General features: G+C 42.6%; 1 protein-coding gene across 6 annotated transcripts in view; it reads right to left on the bottom strand.

Moving 5' to 3' along the window:
- Positions 1 to 18,962, bottom strand: part of LOC115907100 (multiple epidermal growth factor-like domains protein 6) — a 191,276-nt gene that overhangs the window by 72,184 nt on the left and 100,130 nt on the right. For all 6 annotated transcript variants that reach the window (XR_004060973.1, XM_030954764.1, XM_030954765.1 and 3 more), the window contains exon 5: positions 17,940 to 18,062. Coding sequence is in view for 5 of the 6 variants with exons in the window: in XM_030954764.1 (XP_030810624.1) it covers positions 17,940 to 18,062 (123 nt within the window). In the remaining variant the exon portion in view is untranslated. The remainder of the gene's footprint in view (positions 1 to 17,939; positions 18,063 to 18,962) is intronic.

The following is an 18,962-nucleotide window of genomic DNA, read 5'->3' as shown; positions in this document are numbered from 1 at the left end:
GTGAAGGAATTTCCCCCCCATATTGCACTTGAGGAACAAGGGGTCTGGCTTTCATATCTTTGCTGTGGTTGTATCTGTTTTGCATTTAACTTTCATGGTTTACGTATTTTTTTAATGCTTTTATGTTTATTCCATTTTAGAAAATCTAATCACAATTAACTGAAGGAGGAAGTTTTAAAGAAGACTTGGAAATGCACAACATCCCACTCCTGAGGAAATGCATTTATGAAGTTAAATTTTAATACTTCACATGTGAATTTCCTTCACCTAAAATGAAGTCCTGGTGTTGACTGGTGTTTAAATTCAGACCATTTGCTAACATGCACCCCTTTTTGATCCTTCTGCTGTATTTGTTGTTTTATTAGACTGTATACTACATACATGTCCTACTGCCTGGAGACATCTGGAATATGCTTTTTTTGAAACAGAAATTTTGCCTTTTAAAATGTAAACAGTAAACAGAAAATGTTATTCACCTTGTTTAATTCCATACCGCTAAGAACCAGACGGCTGAAAAATGCCAGGACGAAATCAAACCCAGGAAACCCTTTGTATGGAGTGTCAGAGAAATAAAATAAGCAAAAAGACTCAGAAAAATAGAACAAGGAAGCAGCTGAACCACATAGTACACCACATTCCAGTATTTATACCTCAATAAACTCAAACACTGGGAGCTTCAGTATTTTAATTTTATAGGCTACGATCAGCTGGAGAATTTCTCTCATATACCAAACACAGTTTTAAGTTCAGATATTGGCACTTACAAAGGAGAAAAAATAGTCCAGCTAATAAAAACGAGCTGGGAGTTAGTGATATTGGTTAGTCTCCATTTGGAGATTTAGAGGAGTGACTTGGTTTACGGGGGAGCTCTGCACCCAGCAGCAGCTCTTCCCTGAGCAGCACTTCCCGAGTGCTGGCACATCCCAGAGGGCCATACAGCAGTGATATTGCTGAAAGGCAGCACAATTCAAGGCAAAATAAAAGATCCTAAACCACTTGTGCCCATGAGCTAGACCCAGCCCCAGCCTGAGCCTCCCTGCAGCAAGAGGAGGCGAGACCCAGGAGCTGAAAATGCAGCTCCACGACGCCACATCAACAGCAAATCTGATGACAGATGATCCCTTCCAGCCCCAGACTTCCTCCGCAAGATCAATATTTAAAGGATTATATGCTGAAAGATTCCTTCACATCCAGCAGATAAAATCAAGAGAAATGCAAGGCGCAGTCGCCTTTCCACGTCTCCTCCCTCTCAAGGCCAGGAAACAGCTTCGCCCCCAGTTACAGCAGAAAAATTCCCTAATTATTTTGTCTGGAGAGCAGTCTGCAAAGCAGACACTGATCTAAATGTCTGAACTGCATTTGGAAGTTTTAAAAGTCTAAACTATTTGGACTTTCATATTTGAATTGCTGTACTAGTAAAGGACACGTAGCAGCAAAAGAACAGCTTCTGCTTTTGTAGGTACACAAGTGGATGTATTTTTTCTACTTGGCTATAGAAAGATGAAATTATTCTAGAATAGCAGATGTATAAAAATATTTAAAAGCATTCTTGAAATATGAAGCCCTTCCATTTCAATTCTAGACCATCACAGGATTATGGGAGATTGTATCTGCATCTGTGATTAAATTTGGATTAGTTTCCAGTGCAGATCAAACTGAAACACCTTCCTGCTCGAATTTCTATAGTTACAACCTAGGATGCTTATCTGAATAACCTGGATTTCAAGCCACTTATGGTTTGCTTATCACAAGCCAGACTGTGATGAAAGCGGCTGCATCCCCACAAGACAGAGGGAGAGCAATTCCTGGAGACAAGAAGGAAAATGAGAGCTGTGTGCTATCCCCAGGCTGTCTTGCCAAGGAGATTACACCGCTGGGTGAACAAGGCAGAGGTGGTGTGTAGATATTCTCCTTCTCACCTTCAGAACATTTCAGAGGTGCTTTACAGGGGGATTCCCCATTGATGGTACCTTCCTGTGTCCTTTTTCATCCACCTTTCATCAAGAATTACCTAATAGTCAAACAAACCAAAGTCTGTGTGTTCCCAAGATGTGAAATATTTTAACCACATCTTTTTTAGCTCCTCATGCTCCTGAGGGCTGTGCACTTGGGCTGACCCTTCCTCCATCCCAACACCTCAAGTTCCAAACACAATAGAAGAGGATGTGATGCACAAATGCCCAAGGCACTGCCAGCACCTTCCCCTTTCCAAAGGCAGATCCCACAGGTGGAGTTCCAGTTTGTGAAATCCTCCACTCCCCTGACTGAGGGCCCTGCTAATCGTCAAGGAGGTTGGTCCCTAATTGACTTGATTAACCACATTAAAAGTCCATTTGCCCTGCCCAAACCCTGTTTCAGTGCAGAGCTGTGTCACTGCTTGTTTGGAATTCAGGATCATCACATTAGCAGCTTTTTTCATATCATTATTAAAATGCTCAGGAACAGCTATGATCAATCAGTTCCTCAAAAATACACAGAGCAGTAATAAACATAGATAATTAGTGAACTTGCAATCATGGTTTTTATAAAGGAAGGAAGAAAGAAAGCAAGATCCTGCCAGATCAATTCTCTACTAACAGAAAGCTTTGCTTTTTAAGATCACTAAGAAATTCAAACAAGATACAGATCTGATCTCCAAAAAGAAAGCAAAACAGGATAACAAACCTCCATTTTGAGAATCCTGAATGGAGGAGAGATGATGTGCCCAAGGTATCCCAGGGATGGACACTGCCAAAAGCTCCATGTGACACAGGGTGACAGCAAGGTTTGCCTCTCAAGGAGCTTCCCCCAGCCAGGGGCATTTCTGGAGGGTGACAAATGAACACGCTTTCCCTCCCTTGACCATTAAAATTTGCAGATTGAGAACTGTTCAGAGTCAGTGTTTTCTGAGAGATAAGCAGACAAAAACGTTTCTCTTCCTAATGCCTAGGCACTGATGGAGAAAGAAACCAGAACTGGACAGGACTAACCTCACCATTTAGAACAGATATTAGGAACAATTTCATCCTGGAAGGGGTCGTAAAGCATTGGAACAGGCTGCTGGGGCAGTGATGGAAATGCCACCATCCCTGGACATGGTTTAATGAACACACTGGTGGTGCTGGGCTGACTGCTGGACTTGATCTTGGAAGGTCTTTTCCAACCTCAGGGGTTGTATGATTTCAGGATTTTTTTGAATAATTAATTAGGTTTCGGCAAAATCTATTCACTTTGTCAAGCAGAGAGCAACACAGAGAGGCAGAGATCAAACAGTTGTGATCATCACCTACCCCACAAACACCAGAATATGGTATTTTTCCACATGGATGGAAAGATTTCTGTCCAGCTGTGGGCTGATGTGAGAACCCATTCCTTGCTGGTACCTGCACGCGGGGACCCAAACCCCCACCACAGCATCTGTGGATCTGGCCCAATGACTTTCACTAAAGCATAACTACACCCTTTTCTTTAAATTCCTGAGAAATATTACATAAAACAGGAATGAATGACACACAAACATTTCCTCTTTCCAGCCACCACAATCCCCCAGCTTGCTGCAGAAAGGATGAGACCAGCAGAAGCAGGGAAACACAAACCCCTACTCGGATTGACTCAGAGAATGGTTTATGCTGATGGTTTTAAAGTCAGATTATAATTAAAAATAATGACAGTGATTATTTATTTTAAAAACCCAGACCAGAAAGAAGAAACGTGGTCTAGTCCTTGCAGCATTATCTTAAAATTCACTAAAATCAGGGTTTGAGCCCTCTGTACCCAGGGAGCTCTGTGGGTCACTGGTCTCCACAAAATATTCACTAAAATCACTAAAATCAGGGTTTTAAAATTCACTTAAAATTAACGAAAATTTACTAAAATCAGGGTTTGAGCCCTCTTTACCCAGGGAGCTCTGTGGGTCATTGGTCTCCACAAAATATTGGGAGGCTCAGTCAGGAATGATGGCGACAGAGAAAGGGGGAAGACTGGATCTTAAGGAAAGTACCACAACAAGAAACCTTAAGAGGCTCTATTTAAAATTATCACAAGTGGATAAACTGTTCAACTCCAACACAGCTTTGGAAATAAGTTCCAACAATCTGGCTCACCCCTCCCTTGCCCCCGGACTCTTCAGCTGCAGATCACTTCGTACATCTGATAAGAAAACTCTGATTGTTTGCTATTTAATGTGGTATTTTAAATCAACAAAGATGCATGACAGTGCTTTGCCTTCTGTTATTTGTAACTGCACTGTTACTGCTCTCTTCTCTATATTCCAAAGGGTGTTTAAACCTCACAAAAGTTATGAAGTGAAAATATCATATGGTCTTTCCCCACTAATTACATGGAGGATTTTACACATTATTTAGTGTGTTTTTCAGTTAAATAATTTATGTACTCATGGGAAGGAAGGGAAACAGGCTTGGTTCCCAGACATTCTTAAGCTGATCACAAAAGTCAGAAATTATTCTATAAAGTAAAACTTAAAATAAGCCCCTGTTATTGTTGTAAGTAGGTAAATTTATAACAGATTCAACTCACAGCTTCCTTTAAATCACAGAACTGCTCAAGTCTCAAGCTCAGAAATGTCCAAAATTTGACAACCAGTGTGAATTCCCTCACAAAGCATGACATAATTTGCTCTTGCAGTAGAAGTTTTGAAAAGGATCTCTTCTCTTTTACTAACACAAAAATAATTTTCAGGGTTTGAAACTCCTGTTGCTAGAAAAATATTTGGCCATCTTTTCCACAATGAAAGAAGTTTTACATTGGTATTGACTCTAGGAAGGAAAATACAAGTTTGAAATCTAGTCCAAAACAAAGCCTAAAATTAAAACAAAACAAAACCAAAAACCAGTTCATATTAATAAAAAACATATTTCTTTTTCATTGAACCAAACTGAGCAGCAAAGATTGAGAAAAGCAGTTTTGGGTGGCTGGGAAGTTCTAAACTGCAAAACTCCTGGTCTGGTGCTTTTTTTTAATGCTCCACAAAACACCACAAATACTCTACAAGCTCCTTTGAGTGGTTCCCTAGAACCTGGTGTTAAAACACCTCCACGAAACAGCTTTCAGCATAGATAAATGCACTCCTGCAGAGCCAGCTGGGTCATTTTGAACTCTTAGTTCTCCCAGGCTTTTATTTTTGCTCCTCAGCTATTTGCTCTGCCCTTTGCTGGCCCCTGCCATGGATTAGATGAGCATCCATTGTCTGAGCCAGCCGGGTCAGCCCCGACCTGCTGCAGCTTCCTCACTGCCAGCTGTCCCAGGCAAGGCTGCTCCAACAGGATTAACTCATGGAATGGCTCCAGCAAGCCAAAAGGAGCTGGGAAGAGACTGGTTAAAAGGCAAGGTTAATGATTCCTCACCAAATTTAGCCCCTGCAAACCGGTTTCACAATGGAGGAGGACCCTTGTTGCAGCAGCCAGTTTTCTACCGCATTTCTTCACCCAGGACAAAGGACAAAGCAACTTCTACCAGCACCCGTTTTGTTGGCAAAGAAAGAGGCTTTACAAGTGATCTCATAATTTTACCTGCTCCTGAAAATGGGCAAGGGAAGGTAAATAATGGCATTAGATCACCACAGCTTTTTGTCTGTCAGTCTGTCCTCCAGACCTCCCTGGAGATTTGGTCCATCGTGGAGAGGCATCTTCTACCCTGTAGCTGGTACCTTGTCCTACACCTCATGTGCTTTCCCAGGTGGTTTTAAGGACTTCCAGCTGTGCCTAGGCCAGGTTTCACTTCTCTCCTTCTGGTTTCTCTCTCTCTCTACACAGGAAACACCAAAGCATGGAAACCACAGCACTGTGAAACGTTGAACAGCAGAGCCATCAATGGGACCTTGTGCTAGGTAATAAATATTTATGTCCAGATCTGAAAGGAGATGCATCTCCTGATGCCTGTTTTCAAGGGAAAAGGACAGAGGCATCTCCAGTGTATGGCATTTTTGACAGATCCATGGAGCAGGAGTGACAGGGGCTGTCCCACAACCTGCTTTTGGGAAGAAGACTTCTGTGAGCACTGCAAGGGACAATCCATCCCAACAAGTCTAAGAGACCTGGAATTAATTTCCTGGTCTGTCACTGGCCTTAGTGGGGAGTAAAGAGATGAATAAATTGTCATGAGATATCATGCAACCCTGTTTGTGGGGGCCACAGGAAAGAGCAACACCGACCTGACTGGAAAGAACAACATTGACCTGACACAGATCCTGGTAATTTGAATTCATTGACTTTGAACTCGATATGGCAGAGCCTTCCTTCTTTCCTTTCCCTTTCCCTTTCCCTTTCCCTTTCCCTTTCCCTTTCCCTTTCCCTTTCCCTTTCCCTTTCCCTTTCCCTTTCCCTTTCCCTTTCCCTTTCCTTCCTCCCTTCAATATTCTTTTCAAGCTAAGACTGGCACCAGACAACCACTTAAAATGGTGACTTGTTGCTTCCAATGCCTGGACCCTGCCACCACAGTTCATTTCCCATCTGCCCCCCAGGACAGAGATCTCCTGGACAGAGTGATGAGAGAAGAGAAAATTGGCCAATGTTTGTGCTGCCCATTTCTGCTTACTCTCCATGCCTGACATGCCACTCTCTCACGAGATATTTAACAGTGGTTTAGCTCAATAAACATCCAAGAGCCCCTCATCCACAGCTCTAAATGCAAACCATATGTTGCAGATGAAAACCCTGAAGATTGTAATTAGAACTGTCCATTCAATTTAAACAAAGTCAAGAATGAAAACTATTTCAAATTCAATAAACAGGCCATTTCAAAGTGTAGACACTGTGGAGGACAAGCTTAACAACTTAATTGACAGGTAAAGCTTCATTTCTAATCCTCATTTTGATATCATCTGTAGCCTCAGGAGTCAAAACACATCGCTGCTCAGTGCTCAAAATATGCAGAGAAAATGAAAATGTCAGCTGAATGAAAAAAAAAGGAGAAGCATCTGTTTGATAGCTGTGTAAGCCTGTGATATGTAAACTGCTTTGGAGTCAAGCAGCCCTAATTAGAGTTTCAAGGAATTCTTCATTAAATACAGACAGAGACATATATATATATATATATATACACACACTTTAAGCAATTATTGAAACCAGACAATTTGCAGGAAAACCAGGCCATAGAATTAAAGCAAGGAACATGACAATTTCATGGCCAGACCTCAGACAACACTGTGATGTTTTCACACAGCCGTGTAGAAATACATTCTTCCATCTTTTCACAAAGCAGTTCTGTATGTTTTTCTCCACTTTAAGTATTTAAAACAAAAAAAGAACGATCTTTTTTGGGATCTTGGTGCAGTACACAGCAAAGTAAAGCCAAAAAGGAAGAGTGATGGGGTTACCAGCCCCCTCAGTGGGGTTAGACTAATAGATATTTTGGCAACTGCACCCCCTTGACAACTCCAACTCCCATCAATATGAAACCCACACAGATGGACACAAACTCTCACTGAAGAACTGTGCCAGGGTAAGTGAATGACCACATGAAATAACAAGGGACTACAAGCTGAAGAATGACAAACCAGAAAAAAAGGGTAATTTAAGCTCCTAAAAAAAACCCAAAACAACCCAGCTTCATTAATGTCACTGCTTCCAGCAGAAAAGAGGTAAATGTACTGGCTGTAAACAGGGAAGTTGGAAGGGAATGTTTTAAAGACAAATACCAAAATTTCAGGTGATTTCTGCTTAGCAGAAAGACTTTGAGATCACCAGTATCAGCAGCTACTGCAAGATTTTCTGATGTGGGGCGGAACAGCAGAGAGAATATTTGTTATGAGTCTATCAATTTTTAAATACAGCTCCTCAGCACAACCCAGTTGGGCCCTGCTGTGAGGTGGGAGGGTGGCAAAGGAGGAGAGGATCTCTACAAGGAGCTGCGCTTAATAAGTGACAGCATGATACAGCCCAAGCTCCTTGTGTGGACTCAGCTCTGAGCTGTATTAAGGAGGTTTATGTGTTGGGCCATCAGCATCTCCTCTCGGCAGGACATGGCAGTTTGCAAGAGTAGTCCTGGAATAAAAAGAGAAATGCCTGATGTGATGAGAACACCTGGATTTTGCTAGCAGCAATATTAATGCACACTTGCTGAGATCCGTGCCTCTGCTACAGCAGAATGCAGAGAAATGTGCTTTCCACACACAGCGGGTAAAACACGCACAAGAAAATTATAATCATGCAAACACCTTCATAATCCTGTGTTTCCAGCTTACAGCACATGTGCTGTGCTGGTTGGTGATACAGATGTGGCTTGTGACAGGGAGGGCACAGGCACCATGCAGCCACCAAGCTCCACCTCCGCCCCTCTGAAGCTGAGCCCAGAGCACAAGCTCCTGTCCCGGTGTCACAGCTGGCTCCTGGCATTGCTCTACAGCCATCAGGTCATGGGCTGCCTCTCCAGGTGCCACCATAAGCACTGATCCCCCACGGGAGCCACCCCAGCTCCAGGACAATCTAAGAGATAAACTGCCAGGGAGCAAAGGACAGCATTTTACACAGGTTTTCTTGCTCTGCTTCCTTTATGACATAAATCACATGCGACTCTGCAGAGGCGCTAGAAGGAGAAGTGACATGAACACATCCAAAACCTATCCATGCCAACTTCCAGAGCTGGATCCTAATCATCAATCACAGAGTGGTTTGGGTGGGAAGGGACCTTGAAGTTCAACCAGTTCTAATTCCCCTGCCATGGGCAGGGACACCTTCCATGAGCCCAGGTTGCTCTGAGCCCTGTCCAGCCTGACACCTTGAACTCTTCCAGGTATAGGCCACAAATTCTCTGGAAAACCCCTGCCAGTGCCTCACAGTCCTCACAGGGAAGAATTTCTTCTCAGTATCTGATCTAAATCTGCCTTCTGTCAGTTTGAAGGCATTTGCCTCTCTCTTATCACTCTGGTTTTGCTAAAAGTCCCTCTCCAGCTCTCTTGGAGCCCCTTTAGGCATTGGAAGGGGCTCTGAGGTCTCCCCAGACACTTCTCATCTCCAGGCTGAACCACCCCAACTCTCTCACCCTGTCTCTGTATCAATAATGTCACCAGGCACAGAAGAATTCGTTTTACTTCCTTTTTTTCTTCCTCTTCCTGAGATTAAAATTCACATCAAATTAACCAGTTGCTCGCTCCGTTTTTATTATTAGTTTTTTTGAGCTCCTTGGCTGACACTGAATCCCTTTTGGGACAGGAGGTGCTCACAGGGTTCTCAGGTGGGCCTTTCACAGAGCTGGCGTGCAACAACAGCAGGTTCACTTCAAGTTGTTCTTCTAATATATCCCAGCTAAAGCCCTCAGGTACTCCTGTAATTGAAGTTGGAGTAATCCAATATGATGTTGATCAGACTACTGATCTTTTAATAACGCAGTGTAACTCTCCCAGCAGTTGCTATCTCGCTGGCAGTCATGTCTGGATCGCTTCCTTTGGGCCAAGGCTTTGAACAGAGAAGCTGACGGGTTTCTGTTTGCTTTAGATTTTATCACAAATAGTTTTAAAGCTTTTTAAGGTTGTATCAGATGGCTCATAAAATCCACAGGCATTTCAATAATAGTAAAAAAAAAAAAAAAAAACAAAAAAGGGTGTTCTATGAGGTGTCCAGGTGAAGAACAGTATTAAATGCTCCCAAAGAGGAGCACAAACACCACTCAGGAGATGTGCTCTTTCCCGTCCCCATAGCTGCCGTCAGTTCTTGTTTACACAGCCTGTAGGCAAACCTACAGAAAAAGCTGTAGCCACCCTGCACAATACCCTCCTCTGAAAGGCAAATGTGCACATTTTTCGGCTCACAATTTCCATTTAAAGTACGAATTTAAGGTTTTTCTAAGCCTTGCCTCTCCACACAAGAATAATTCAGCTGCAATTTGCATTTTCGATGTGCTCGAAATGAACACCAAGATGACTCATGTGCTGTTTATAAGATGCCTGTACTTGCTGGTAAATACCTTGCTACAAACAAGCTATAATTTAAGTATTCAGAAGTCTTGCTTCTGCATAAAATTACTACTAAGTGTAATTTTGGAGACCATGACCAGAGCTTCAATTTCAGGCTTGCAAAGCTCTTCCTACACAATGATTCTTAAAAGTACGAGTGGATTTTCTTCTCTGATAACAGCAATCATTGTATCTCTGTAATTGCAGAAAAGATTACCTGGCTTTTAATTCACATTAGTCAGCTCCAACAATACCCTGCTTCTTTCCTTTCCTTCAAAATAAACTAATTATTGTCAATCAGCCCACTGGAATGTTAACATTCTCTATAACCTGCCTTTCAGATGTAGTTATACATGCAAAAAACTAGCTAATATAAACTAATCAGAGCCCTAGAAAGATCTCAAAACATATTTGTACTCCAGTCTATCATTTTTTGTCACATTATTTCCAAATATTATCTTTCATCTGGACAATAACAGCCCTTTCATATAGCTCTATAATGCTTTCCATCTAACTATTCACAGCTCCTCCATTAATTAAAAGCATTGAGTCCCTGAGTAACATGGTAAACACTGAAATACTTCTGAACTTTAGATGTTTTCACTATCAAAAGCTGATCAGTACAGCTTTATGCATCAAGTGGTTTGGACAAAGAAAATTCTCCAGGGCAGTTTTTTTTTGCCCATGCCCAACTTTGTTGTGCAAAACTCAGGGAGGAACCATGGAGGGGGTGACAGCTGCTGTCCCCGCACATCCCACAACCTGAAGGACATGCCTTCCCAAGGATAATGGCAAGCTGAGGTTCCTGCTCCATATTTGCTCCCAGCTGGTGGAGCTGGAGGAAGACAAGGTAGCTGGAAGGCTGGGGAAGCAATCGCTGTGCTGAGTCTATAATCAGCTGTGACGCACGGGGAGCCACGTGCACCATATGGCAGACACCGTGGAGATGGGGCTCTGCCGGCGCTGCTACCTGTGACACCCAGAAACAAGCTCTCCCCTTCAGATCAGTGATCAATAATTCGTCTGATAACTGGAATGCAAGGGGAAAAGGTGCCAGTTTTCCCTGGGGTACGAGCCGTGCTTTTTAAGACAGGCTGCTGCCTTGGAACGCGGCACAAGTTGAGCCGCACAAGTTGAGCTGAGGGAATGTGTGACACGGTGACAAGCTGCACTACACCTAACCCTGTGTTAGGTAGTGTTCTAACAGTGTACTAACCCTGTAGTCTGAAATAACCTGAAAATTAAACTGCCAGTTCCACGGTTTGTTTATGCAAAAGGCTGTTATTAAAACGTGGCAGCTGAATTAAGCGTTCAAAGGCAAAAAATCTAGGCACCAAAAAACAAGCTCCGTGGAGAAAAAGAGATTTACCAAGATTATCTGGAAATTATCATCGAATCCTTGAAATATAAGTGGTCCCAGTCTTCCCCAAAAGGGCTTTTGGGTAGGACTCCTTCAATCATTGCTTTGGAGCCTTGGATTAGGATAACAACACCCTTGACCCAACTGGTGTGCATAAGACTTCTACTTAAAAAGTGACGGCAAACCGACTCAGCCTGTTCTCAGCTCCCGTGGATGAAAACACATATCCAGGATAGACAAGCCAGCCTGCAATGGCAGCACTCACTTTGGAGGGAGCTGTCATAACTGTGAGCCTGTGCACCCCGAGGGATGGCAGATGTGAGAATCTGGGTGGTTCAGCTCGCAGCCGCCTTTGTTCGACGTGTGAGGGAGGAGCAGGGAGCCTTCAGCAGCAGCCGAGCAGGAATTGGGAAGAAACTAAAGCAGGGCAATTTAAAAATTCAAAGATAAAAATAAAAAAATAGAAAAAATTCAAAACTAAAAAACTAAAAAAAAAATAATTCAAAAAGAAAAAATATTCAAAAATTAAAAATTCAAAAATTAAAAAAAATCAGCAATAAATCAATTATCACAGCATCAGATGCTCTTCTTGGCCCAGACCGACACAGAAATGCTCTGAGCCAGGTGGGAAGTGTCTGCTCTGGCCCGAGCAATGCGTCCCTTCCCTGGCCGAAGAGAAACACACACAAAATGCTGGGATTTGCTGAGTTTAGTATTCGATGTGTTTTTGCGAGATCGAGAAGGTTTGTGTAGCTGGGTGTTTTTTGCTGGGGAGAGCTCACAGAAATCAAGGGGACTGCCCAGACCAAGCCACTGCCAACCTGGAATGAGCCCCCAAAATTCAGCTCAAGCTCCTGCCTGCTCAGGCTTGCCAGGAATCAGCACTCAGGTAATCCGTTTAAAAAGTCCAATAAGCTGAACTCAGTGTTACCCGTACTACAACTATGTTGTCATTTTTACTACTTATTTGGAGGGCTTTTCTTGCTGTAGAACTACCAGGAATAGACAAATGCAGACAGATGATACAATTTGCCTGGGAGAGTGTAACAGCTCCATGCAGCTATTGATCTCAGCTGGATCCAACACAGCATGGGAGAGCACGAGGGAGGTCAGAGGAACAACCTCCAGCCATCACTTCTTCTCAGAGAAATGCTTGAAATTGAGAATTCCAAAAGAATGGCTTGGGAGTAGAAATAAAATTAGATTCCCCATCAAGTTTGCAAATGTAGAACATCTCCAGCAGTTTCTGCCCAGAGCTCCTCCGCAGCCATGCACAAAAATCACACAGTCCTCCTGCCTAAATCCAGCAAAACCACAGAACTCTGAGTGCACAATGCCAAGCAGTGTTTATAATGCACAATTAATCCCTAATCTCACTTCATACAGTTCCCTCCATAAGACAAGTAGGGGAACCCTATTTTTTTAAAAATTTCCAACTGGGATCTGAAATCAAAAGCAGTTATTAAGCTTTTTACTCACGATTAAAAATAATTATTTGACAGGTAGGAGAGATCATAATTAATACTTAAATATAAAAACAGATACTGCTTCTTGTTGAATTTCACAAATGCCAAATATAAGACATTAACCAATATTCTGGATATACAAACTAATGGAGAAGAAAATGTTTACTCTTCACCCCCCCTTGGCAGATTATGGTGAGTTTTTTATACTTTGAAACATAAATACTTGACATTATCTGACTTAGCTCTAAAAACCCAAGCTGGAGTCCCAGGATACCTGAGAGCCACTAAAAACAGGTTTGGAAAAATCAGAAATTAGGCTTTACCTCTTCTCCTCTCACAAGTCTTTTTCTTTTGCCTATTCTTTTTCTCCTCTTTTTAGAATTGCTGTAAAATTCCAATACCCTGACGTGCCTCAGTTATCAAGATGGTTCACCCAGGGTCTGCTGAGGTGATGAGGTGGAGTTGTCCATTCCCCTCACTCTTAGAGACAGACATTAGGTGGACAGAATAATTCAGTTACAGATAATTAGATAATTGTGAAACAATTCCTGCAACTGGATTTATTTCCTTGTCTCGAGACAAGGTCTTGAAATAGAGGAAGATGAAGAGGGTTGGGTGGCTTCACCTCATCTGAGGGTGCCTTCACTTGAGTGCTGTAAGATTTGAGTTCAGCTGGTCTGCTACTTGCTGCATCTGGAATAAGAACTGGTACTGTTTGATATTTGTAAAATATATTCTCCTTGTTCTCCTTCTGCTGAAGTGTTCCTGGCAATAAGTACCTCAGTGTCATGGCCCGCCAACAATGTGTGTTGAATCAAATGCAACTGTTAGAGTTAAGATCATGCAAAAGCATCCTGAATCCTTCCAGTAGACTAATTTCTTCTGTTCTAATAAAAATTAAATAAATGTAATTAAAAATGCCTTGGTATTTCTTTCCAAGTGCATGGTATTATGTCCTTCATTTTTTTATCACTGGACATGGCAGACACCTGTACATTGATTTGTTGGGCACGGAAAACAACCCAAATGCAGAAATAGCATTTGTTCTTTTCAACAAAACCAGAATTTTGACAAGAGTAAGTTGTGTTTCAGACCTTATCAACTTAATAAATGCTGTCACCATATTAATAAACACTTTCTTGCTCTCAGACATGTCCCTCAGTATTGCTTTTAGCCCATCATTAACTCTTCCAAGGCAACAAACAGCGTTTGGAGAGTCCCCCCCTGCCCTGGGAGCAGGCTCCAGCAGTGACCCCAGTGACTCCTCCATTTCTGGGGTAACCACTGGTGGCCCTGGCACAGTCACACTCTGGCTCTGGAGGCAGCTGCTCCCAAAGTCCCCCTGGAAAAGGTCAGGAAAGCTGCCAGAGCTCCGAGGTTCGACTGAAGCCCCCAGGGAGGGGGTTACAGCCATTGCAATATCACTCTAATCAACCAAATAGGAGCTCCTTCTCATCAACAGTTAATCACAGGACTTCACTTGTCTCTAAGTTCCTGCAGTTGCCTTGACAGATGAGAGCACAATAATATAAATAAGAAATGACAGTTTACCAAAGAAGGTTAACATAAGGTCACGACCTTTTTCTACTTGACTTCTGCAGCTTATTCATGTGTGAAAACACGCTTTTGTAGCTGTAGCCTCAGCATCCCTTACAGATCTGGACTTCTGCCAACAACTGAGCTTTAAAATCACCATTTAAAATACCATTTTAAATGGTATTTATGTTCAGAAAATACCATTTCTGCATTTTGCGATGCTCGAGTAGAACTGCTTCACTTCAGAATAAAACATGAAATGAGGATATCTCTGCATTTCACAGCCTATCTCCCTGACACAGTGGTGCCTCTGCTCCACAAACAAGGAGGCATTGGGCACACACCCATTCCCTCTCCCTTCCTCAGACCAGGGCACACCTTTCTGAGCAAACCTACCTGCCCAGGCTGCCCCAGGAACAGCGCACGGATGCACAGGGCACAGCATCAGCCTGACAGTCCTACACTGGTAAATGTCAAATATTAATTTGTCACATTATTTGTGCAGTGATTTAAAGCCAAATCCTGTCTCATCATTCATTTCCATCAGGCACACGAGGAGCGGGAGGGAAGCAGGAGCTTTCTGTCATAATCTGAAATGCCTGCGCCAGGAGCTGCCAGGAAATATTTCTCTGTCAGAGAAGCAAACTGAAGTTCTGAGCATGAAGGCTGGAGAGTGAAAGCTGCAGAATAACATGGAGATAATTAGCTTTGAAAGGCTAATCAGGTCACTGCTCTTGCTGGCATTTCTATGGAGGTGCACAGGCCTCCAGCTCACCACATCTTACTCTCCATACGAGCATCCCTCACCAAAGCGAAGTATGACTTTACAAATTACATAACTCTGAATGACATATCCTGCCAAAAGAACCCCCAAATAGCCAGGAAGGATCCCTACAAACAGCCAGGAAATATCCCTACAGCCATTGGAATGAGGATAGACCCCACAGCATGGGTCCGTGCTGCCCAATCCCCTTCCCCATGTGGGTCCAACCACCAACAGAATCACTCAAGAGGGAGAAGGTTTAATCAAAGCTGATGCAATAACTATTTTAAGATTATCCCACGTATTTTATGCTGCTGTCTTGTGCATATTCATGGAGCCTTGTGTCTTGCACACACCTCTGACACCCTAGAAGGTGGAGATGTTGAGCACTTTCAGCTCCTTCAAGCTGTGAAATGAGGCCTTTGGGTCTCCAAAAAAACTGCTCACAAACCCCCAGCAATGCTTGATCAAAACAGCAGTGCTCTTCACTAAGTTGTTGGTTAGTGATTTTTTATGCACTTTCCCTTCCTTAGCATTAAACAGCTACAAATGGCTAAAAACATATTTAAAAAAACCCAACAGTCCTTTCCCAACATCTTTCCCTTTTGTCAGAAGGATGCTCTATTTTGTTTCTGAAAAACACGATCAATCTTCCCAGTAATAATGACTCGCTGAATAAGATCTGTGCTGCTTCCATGCTGCTTTTCTAACAATGCACCTTATTTGTACCTTGGCTTATAAAAAAAAACCCCATACACGGATCGATCATTGCAGGCACCAGCGAAATAAAACCAACCACGAGACAAATAATGGCAGCAGAACAATAGTGTCCATCTATTTAATGCCTGAGTTTAGACTAAGGGGTAACATAAAGCACAATGATGCTATAAAGGCAGAAAGAACGGAACAACCCAGAACAACAATAAACTTGATTCCTCCAAAACCACTGGTTAACCTGAATGAGGAGCTGTTTTACTCCTATCTGCAAAAATGACTCCTTTGAGCAATGCTGAGGCATTAATAAAACCCCAGTGCACGCCCTGGAAGTCCTTCCAGCAGCACACAGTTTTGTTTGAGAGCTCACTTTTCCCTCATGTAGTAACCAATCAATGAGTTACTCATATTGTATCACCGATGGCCAGAAATTGGCTGAAGCTGGCCTCCTTGCAGGTCAGTACAGCCAAATTCTGTCATCGTCACCTCTGCAAAAGTTCAGGTGTATTTAGTGACACCACCACACTCACTCTGTTTTATGACTTGAGCGCTTCCAGTTAATTGTGTTTTACATTTTTGCCTGAGGACTTAAAAGAAATGGCCTCAAAACAGTTAATAATATATTCCCCTGCAAATCCTGCTCAGATAAAATACAGTACAAAAATCAAACACCTTAAGCTCTGTTTGAGTTTTTAAAGACTGTCCAAAAGCTTGAATTTAAAGTGCATTGTAGGAACTGAATTGTGCAGAAGGAACACTAATTTGACTAACTTATTAAAATAAGACAAGTCTAAAGGAAAAATTACTCTTGCATGCTAAGGATTATGTTGAGTAGGACTCCTGCTTTCAAAAACCTTGGGGTTTGGACAACTTTTAAGCGCTGGAAGTACTAAGTAGGCATCAAAACACAAACCTGTGCACTGGCCCATGGGCATATTGCCAGTCAGTCCCCCAAAGAGGCAAGAGAGGTGAAGTAGCAGGGATCTGTGAATCATAAATTATATTCCTGGGCTGAGCTCTCCAAAAGCCAAAATGAAAACATGGAGGACCATAATGAAATACTTCAATCAAAATAACATAACCATCTACAGCTTATTTCCATTTTCAAGGTGGATCTCAACTGACAGGCTGACATAGAAAATAATTCTATTGTCTTTTAGTGAAAAAAGGAGTGCAGTCAAATAAATTATAAAGTTAGGATAAATATTACCGCATACAAGAAATACATTGCTTTACATAAACCTTAAAAAGGCGTTGGACATGGTAAAATGAAATCTTGGAAGAAGGGGATTTGTGAGACCCTGTGCAATGGGAAAAGCCAGAGAACACAGTTTCTGACTGTGAAGAAAGATGAAGATGATAAAACGGTTCATGAAAAGCTGCCCTGAGATTAAAAAAAACTATCATCACTGATGCATTTACTGCAGCACTGAAATGCAGGGGAGGGGCAGTCCAGGCCCACAGCAGAGCACACCAGGTGATGTGGCAGCACATCCCTGCTACCTGTGTCAGGGGAGAGCTCAGGAAGAAGGAACTGCTCTGGCCTGGAGTACAGCATACCTTGGGTACCCCACACCTGAACTTCTTCAGCACCTGATGACGCACAAAATGTAGTGACTCTAGGTCAGCACATCATCTGGGCCCTTGTTTAGAGCCACTCTGTTTGCCAGTGAGCCACATATTTCATTATTTGTTCTAACACATTAAGTTTTTGCATAAGAACAAATTTTACCCTATAATGCACTAACTAGACTTAAATTTCCCTTAGGAAAAAGACAAATGGGTTTACATAGCATGTGGTTTTAAATCCTTTTTTATTCAGTTAATCTCTAGCTGTGGAATTGTGATTGAAATATGAAAATGTATGTGTATTTTCTGATAAGAACCATTTTGCTTAAGAGACAGATGAAATATTATCAAGCGTATACACTTTCTTCAAGTTTTTCAACTGATGACGGAAATCCCATAATCAGAACATGGCACAGCCAATCCAGGTTAAGTGATAACATTTTTTTCAACAAAATAAAACAAAACCCCAGCCCTTTGAAGTGTTCTTACAGTTACATCTTCATAATCCAGACATGAGAAGATCTGCGCTCTCGACAACTCTGAGCACACGCTCTTCAGCTGGCTCCACATAAAAGCCAGCATTTCCTTCCCCTTCCTAAGTCTGCTGATTCCTTAATAGCAGTGAGACATGGCACAAAGCATTACCTGCACAGGATTTTCCATCTTCCCCCAGCTTCTGGCCAGCTGGACACTTGCAGTGGTAGCTGCCGACGGTGTTGCAGCAGCGGTCCTGGCAGCCGCCATTCCCCGTGGTGCACTCGTTGACATCTGCCAGGAGAAAGCACAAGAAACCAGTGAAGGATGGGCACTGACAACAGTACCTGAAGATGTGAGGACAGTCATGTCTGACTGATGTGAAAAAATGAGAAAGTTTCTGAGATGAACAGCTCAGGACCCTGAAGCAACATCAGAAGCAGCGACTCCCGGCTATGCTGCTGAGCCCCGCCACTCAGCCAGGCTGTGCCAGGGGAGGTGTAGATTGGGTACCACAAAACATTTCTTCATTGAAAGGATTACCAAGCACTGGAACAGGGTGCTCAGGAAGTGGTGGAGTCATCACTCCCAGAGGGATTTAAAAGACAGATATCACAGAATCATTACAGTTGGAAAACACCTCTGAGATCCTCCAGCCCAGCCATTAGTGGATGTGGCACTTGGGGACACGTCCCCCAGGTGGGCTTGGCAGTGCTGGGTTAATGGTTGGACTCAATGGTCTTAAAGGTCTTTCCAGCCTAAAAGCTTCTTGCTCTCAGGTGAGACAGCAGAAAAGCCAGAAGGAGGAGGATTAAGCAGCAGAAGATAAGCATCATCATGGCTGTAAAAACCACAGGCAGTTACTTCGTATTAGTGGCACTCACTTCGTATTAGTGGCATTCCTCATCCCCAAGGGAGAAATGAGGCTTTTAAAAAAACCATTTAATTAGTTTTTAAAGAAAAATAATAAAAAATATAATTTCACATTAATGCAAGAGAGGTGAAAGCCTTTCAACTGCAACCCTTCGGTGTTAGAGACTAAGATTTACCAAGGTTTGTTAGTGCTTTGATGAGCTCAAGTTTCACTTGACTGGTTCATTTCTGATCCTGGCTAAAAGCCACAGGTCAAAAGAAATTTTTGAGGAGGTTTCAGACTATTAAAAAGCTAAAAGAAAAGTGTATCACAAAACACCA

Source organism: Camarhynchus parvulus, chromosome 9, assembly GCF_901933205.1.
Source record: "Camarhynchus parvulus chromosome 9, STF_HiC, whole genome shotgun sequence".
NCBI classification, from domain to species: Eukaryota; Metazoa; Chordata; class Aves; order Passeriformes; family Thraupidae; genus Camarhynchus; species Camarhynchus parvulus.
The sequence above is the reverse complement of the archived record's forward strand: the minus strand, read 5'-3'. Positions and strand labels throughout refer to the sequence as shown.